Source organism: Triticum dicoccoides, chromosome 7A, assembly GCF_002162155.2.
Source record: "Triticum dicoccoides isolate Atlit2015 ecotype Zavitan chromosome 7A, WEW_v2.0, whole genome shotgun sequence".
NCBI lineage: Eukaryota > Viridiplantae > Streptophyta > Magnoliopsida > Poales > Poaceae > Triticum > Triticum dicoccoides.
Genome location: NC_041392.1, coordinates 153,996,685 through 154,002,423, shown reverse-complemented (window position 1 = coordinate 154,002,423; position 5,739 = coordinate 153,996,685). Strand labels below are relative to the sequence as shown.

Genomic DNA, 5,739 nt, shown 5'->3' with positions numbered 1-5,739 from the left:
TTCAATGGAGTGAGAGACCAAACATACACAGGATCAAGAATATCTGCTATAGAGTTGGGAGTCAAATATTGAATTCGATACTAATTGAGAGATGAAACATGGAAAGGGGTCCAATGAACCCAAATAAGCTAACATATGGGATTGACAAGTAGAGTCTATTATTCTCATGTTGTCAGACAAGCAAGCCCTCAAATTATTATCAGGAATAAGCAACGACAGGAGATACAAGTTGCTCACAGAGAAACACATAGGCACAACAATCATATTCCAAACCAATGTTACCCGAAAAATGTTGTTCTGTCCAATAACCTGTTTAGTGGTACAATGTGATTGTATTCCCAAAATCCCGGTAAATGTAAGAGCAAAAGTACCCTGCAAAAAAAGAGAGCAAAAGTACAATAACAGTGGAAAGTTGTTACATGGAAATGACGTTTTAGATTTCCACCAGCCTGTTTCTAGAAGGCAGCTGCGCTTCGCCTGATGCTATTCACGGCAAAAGGGATGAGGTTATTACATAGAAAATATTCCCTAGAAAAAAAGGTTGTTACATCATGCCTACAGTGAAGATATAGTTCCCGTGGTTGGATCAGTTGTTATGGCTGCTATGAGTTAGAGGTTCCGCAGAAACCAGTGCCCACAATGATAAATGTTATAGCCTGCAGATATATATAGATGAAATAGAAGTCGCTTCCATACACCAAGTTGTAGGTCGCACAAACGAAAAGGAACACAGCAAACAGAAGTTCTGACACTGTCCATCTGCAAGAGCAATGATAACATTGATCATATCAGAATTTCAGAAAGGCAGGGATCCAGTAAAAAAAAAAGAAAATATCATATGGTTAGGTGGCCAGTGGTGTGCACACCCAAGAAGAAAGGTGGGCTGGGGTATTCATAATTTGGAAAGATTTAATGTCAGCTTACTATGTAAGTGGTGGTGGAATCTTAAATCCAGAGAAGGGATGTGCAGAAGATAGCGAGAAAAAAATATAAGATTGATGGAGGGATATATCAACTTCATAGCACAGTGAATTATTCACCATGTTGGGCTGATCCGATCAAAATCAAAGACTTGTATCTCAAAGGGAAAAAGATGATGGTTGGCAATGGAAAACAAACTGACTTTTGGGGACACAAATGGTGCAGTGACAAGCCTCTTCTATCTACCTTTCCTGATCTGTTCGAATGAACAGAAGAAGACAGTTAAGCAAATGGCTAACACTGGTTGGAATATGACATTTAGAAGATGGCTGAATAATAAACAAAGCAGACAGTTGCATGAGCCAATGTATATACCTTTCTGATGCTGGTCCTGATAGATCATTTAGACATCTCTGGAAAACAAAACTGCCCTTGAAAGTTAAATTTTGGTTGTGCCTTATATGGCACAATGCCATTGCCACAAAGGACAACATGAACTATTGGTGCTGGGGATAGACCTGGGTGCTTCCCCCAGTACTTTTGGTGGATTCCACATTATCTGCCTTATAGTAGAAACCTGCATTGTTGGCACTTTGGAAGCTCAGAAATAGAGCTTGTTTTGAATTTAAGCTAGTTAGATCATCTGCTGAATTCATTTGTTATGTTGTGTCCTTTATAAACTATACTATTGGGAAGCTCTCCAGAATGATGGTGATCGTGCAATGCTGGAACAAAGTGCTGCTGCTCCTCAAAGGACGACGCTGGAGCATCATGATGATGGAAGAAGGGAGCAAGGAAAGGCTGCTCTGATGATTGCTGGAGGAACTGGCAATAATGATAAGGAAGACGCAAAAAATGTGACCCAAGCAATGGATGAGGACTAAAAACTTGGAGACCCAGCTTCTTGGATGCTATGAATGGGGTGTGCACTTGCATGTGCTGATGTTTGGGGTGTGGTTTTCCCCCTTGTAAGATAAAATTCTCTCTTCTGCTGGGTTGGCTTTACTTTTCGTTACGAGTTTTAGTCTCAGTTTTCCCTGCTAGCGGTGCATGCGGCAGGAGGGGGTATTGCTCTCATGAGCTGATATGAACCCTACTTTCTAGTTTCTTTTGTTGCGCCAAAATGCTGTTTTATGTTTGTTCCATTATCTTTTGATAGTGGAGCCCGATCCATTCTTGGATTGTATGGAAAAAAATATCTATGACACTTGGAGGTACACAGGTTCAGTTATCTTTTACCTGTCCCAAAACCTGCAGCGAGGCCTTTCAAGTATCTGAGGCACTGGCTTTGTATTGCTTACACTGCCAAGCTTCTCCGTGACCACCCACTCGTTTACGCTTCCCAACTCCAGCAAACCGATGAACGTTGCCTTTGTTCGGTGAAAAGACATGACATTCTCAAAGAGGATCCAGAATGGTATGAAGTGGATAGAACTGCGAAACAGCGAGTTAGGAACCAACATTTCCTATCTGGCATGGACATATTCATGCTAATTAACAAACTCTTCTGAAAGCATCAAACCTTGGATTTCGGACGGCGTATAGAATGGTTATTGCTGTTGGAATATAAACCACCCCCCAAGCAGGAATTTTGATCTCAGGAATTAGCACCGAAAATGGGATCACTACACAGTAGAGCACGAAAGGTAGCACATGAGCAACAACCTTCCTCACCAAGAAGAAGCTGTATAGCAAATAAAGCTTCCACCAAAGTGACACCTCCTGCTCAGGATCTAGATGATGTCAGATAAACACCAAAAAGGAAACATAAGAGTAATGATTTAATCGGACATTCAGATTATGCACAAAAACCAGGGTACGAAACGTCTACAAAAATAAATTTCAAGCTCATGCATATTGTTTTTTTAACATAAAGGCACCCCCGGCTCGATGCTCATGCATACGAGACCAAAATATATCACCTATCATGAGGCATAACATCACTAGATTTGTTTCATGCAAACACTACTTGATTGTGTGTGCTAACATAACAAGTGGGATTACCTTAGTAAGCAATATCTCTGCTCCCATCTTTCGGAATAAATTTGCTGCCCCACATGTCCAACGGTGCTGTTGACGGCGATATGCCTTCAGATTGCTTGGCAGTTCACTTTTTACCTGTGTTCCAGTAATAATCGAGTTACATCACGTCACGTGTAAAATATTGTAAAGATGGTGGTCAACCCAGGTTGGTTGGCCACTAGAAAAAAAAAACAAGTCACCCTGCTTCTCTCAAGATTACATCTTATTTTCTATTTTAGAATTGTTAATTATTTTTCAAATGTAAAAACGTATAAACAATATAGTTTGGCATAAAGATTGAATCCATATGAGTATGTTAGTACCATGACTAACCTACCTTGACATCGCCAACATAGACAAATTTCCATCCTTTCAAGCCTGCTCTGACTGCCAAATCCATGTCTTCAACTGTGGTTCGATCATCCCAGCCCCCAGCTTCCTTGATGGCAGAAATTCTCCATACCCCAGCAGTTCCTGAAGTTTTTAAAACAAGCAGTTCCTGGAGTTAAATAATTAATCCTACAGGGTTGCGGAGGGTTGAATTGATAATAGGAAAGCTGGCTGTTATACCATTAAAACCAAAGAAGGCAAATGTGGATGAACCTGCCTCCTGCTCTACTTTAAAGTGATAATCTAGTGTCATCTTTTGTATCCTTGTCATCAGGCATTCATTGGGATTAACTGCAAAATCGTCCCAAAATGCCAGTCAGCAAGTTTCCTGTCAATTGGAACAAGAGATGCATCAGACAGATAAATCCTACTCGGTTAATGTAACTTGTTGTGCATCATAAAAGGTCTATTATTATATTTCCTTTACAAAATATAGTCAGATTTTATCCTTTTTTCTCCAGTTTGGCGGTTCTTATTGTCAGCCTTACTTAACATGGACATGAAACGGTGGTTTTTGCTCATCTCCTACATAACATAAGATTGGTGCCATGTTACTTACTACAGCAAGGTGGATTACAGATTTGCTAGTAGCATTGTCAGAGAATAGTATTGCTAACCAGATGAACTAAGAATGAAGGTACACCCTTTGTTTTTATTTACTCCACATATTAGTTTTGTCTCAAGTCAAACTTTGATCAAGTTTATACACAAAATTATTAACATCCACAGTAGCAAATTAATACCATTAAATCATCATTAAATATATTTTCACATCATGTATATATATATATATATATATATTTGTTATTGTGAAAGTTTATATTATTTCCTATAAACTTGGTCAACCTTTATAAAGTTTGACTTAGGTCAAAGCTAATATGTGGAGTAAATAAAAACGGAAGGAGTAAATTTGACTGGTTTCCAGGCTTACCGAACTCCCAGCGTGCTTGAACAAGAGCAATTTGTGGATTACGTGCGAGATATGGGATGGTTCTCATGAGGAAGTCGGGTTCCGGTTGGAAATCGGCATCAAATACAGCGAGGAAATCACACTGTTGGACATAAGCATGCAGCATCCCCTCTTTCAGTGCACCAGCCTTGTATCCTTCTCGATTGTTTCTGACCTCGTATTTTACGTTCTTGCCTTTCTTAGCCCAAATTTTGCATTCCAGCTCCACCAGATCCTATTGAAAGCACACAGCAAGCCAACAGCAAAATCAGTACCACTACCGAATCAAAGAACTCAAACTAATATGTACGAGTACTTATTTCTACCCAAAGGCTCAACTAATTTTGCATTTGTCTATAAACTGCTGCAACAGGTATCCTCTCCCGGTCATCCAGTCTCTGCTATGGAAAAGAAAGCTACCCTGTTTCTTAATCGAGTTCGCCGTACCAAAATGTCTCAGTTGCATTAGTCTACCACATTTTTCGACAGCCATGAATTGGAAAGGCCAAAAGTACAGCTACTTTCCAAATGTCGACAAGTACTACAGCGCTATAGTACTACTGGTTCAACGCGCAATAGGCCTTTTTACCTTGATCGTTGGATCCGTGGAATCGTCCAGAACCTGTACGATGACCCTATCCGACGGCCACGACAGCCCGCACGCTGCTCCAATCGAAAGCTTGTACACCTGCGCCCATCACAAGAGGCAAATCGAGGTATAGCGCATTTTTACGAAGGATGAAACGAGGCAGTATAACGTACGTATACGTGTATGTGTACACGAACAGCTACTTAATTACAGGAATACCCACGCGTACCTCTCTCTCGTTGTACATGGGGATTTGGACGAGCACCATGGGGTAGCCGAGGAGGCCGCGCTCCTCGTCCTCGCCGTCCTGGGCGCCGAGCGGGCCCGCGCTGTACCGCCGCTCGGGGCGGCGCCGCACGAGGCTGGCGGCGGCCATGAACACGGCCTCGGCGAGCAGCATGGCCGACATGGCGAGGCACGCGCCCGACACCGCCGCGAGCGCCGGCGCCACGGCCCCGGCGCGCACCGCGTCCCAGCCCCGCAGCAGCTCGCCGCCGCCCGACGCGCGCCACCACCGCAGCAGCGGCAGGCCACCAGACCCGCCGAGCCACTCCGCCTTCGCCGCCGCAAAGGCGGCGGCCCCCTCGCCGTCGCCGGCCATGCGGCTGCGTGCGCCTTTTTTTGGCTTTTCGAGGCTGCTTTTCCAGTTGTGCGCGTCGGCGCGCAAGGGGGGCGCCTTTGCCCAAGCGTATACTAGGCGAGTGGAGTTCCCGAGGAGGCACCGGCACGTTAGGTGGCTTGTGAAGATGACATGTGGGACCTGTGCCGCACTCGCGTTGCCGCGCCGACGTGGAGCCCGCCTGTCACGATCGTAGGTGGGCAAGCAGGGAGGTCGCGCTCGTGGGCGAGGGGCTGGGAAGATGCCAAG

General features: G+C 43.9%; 1 protein-coding gene across 4 annotated transcripts; it reads right to left on the bottom strand.

Moving 5' to 3' along the window:
* Positions 1-246: 246 nt before the first annotated feature.
* Positions 247-5,523, bottom strand: LOC119330057 (probable glucomannan 4-beta-mannosyltransferase 3). 4 transcript variants are annotated; one of them, XR_005159867.1, is made up of 11 exons: positions 5,101-5,523; positions 4,872-4,970; positions 4,265-4,517; positions 3,514-3,624; positions 3,281-3,417; positions 2,926-3,039; positions 2,444-2,643; positions 2,161-2,355; positions 1,440-1,498; positions 1,297-1,347; positions 624-759 (listed from the first exon to the last, which is right to left on the bottom strand). XR_005159867.1 is itself a non-coding variant. In XM_037603168.1 (9 exons), exons 1-9 carry the CDS (start codon positions 5,470-5,472, stop codon positions 603-605), a joined length of 1,638 nt encoding a protein of 545 aa, XP_037459065.1. In that variant the 5' UTR covers positions 5,473-5,521; the 3' UTR covers positions 247-602. The 4 variants fall into 4 exon arrangements, 1 of the variants encoding a protein (XP_037459065.1); XR_005159866.1 differs by adding an exon at positions 1,124-1,177 and having other exon boundaries at positions 636-759; positions 1,297-1,498; XR_005159865.1 differs by having other exon boundaries at positions 1,297-1,498.
* Positions 5,524-5,739: the final 216 nt, after the last annotated feature.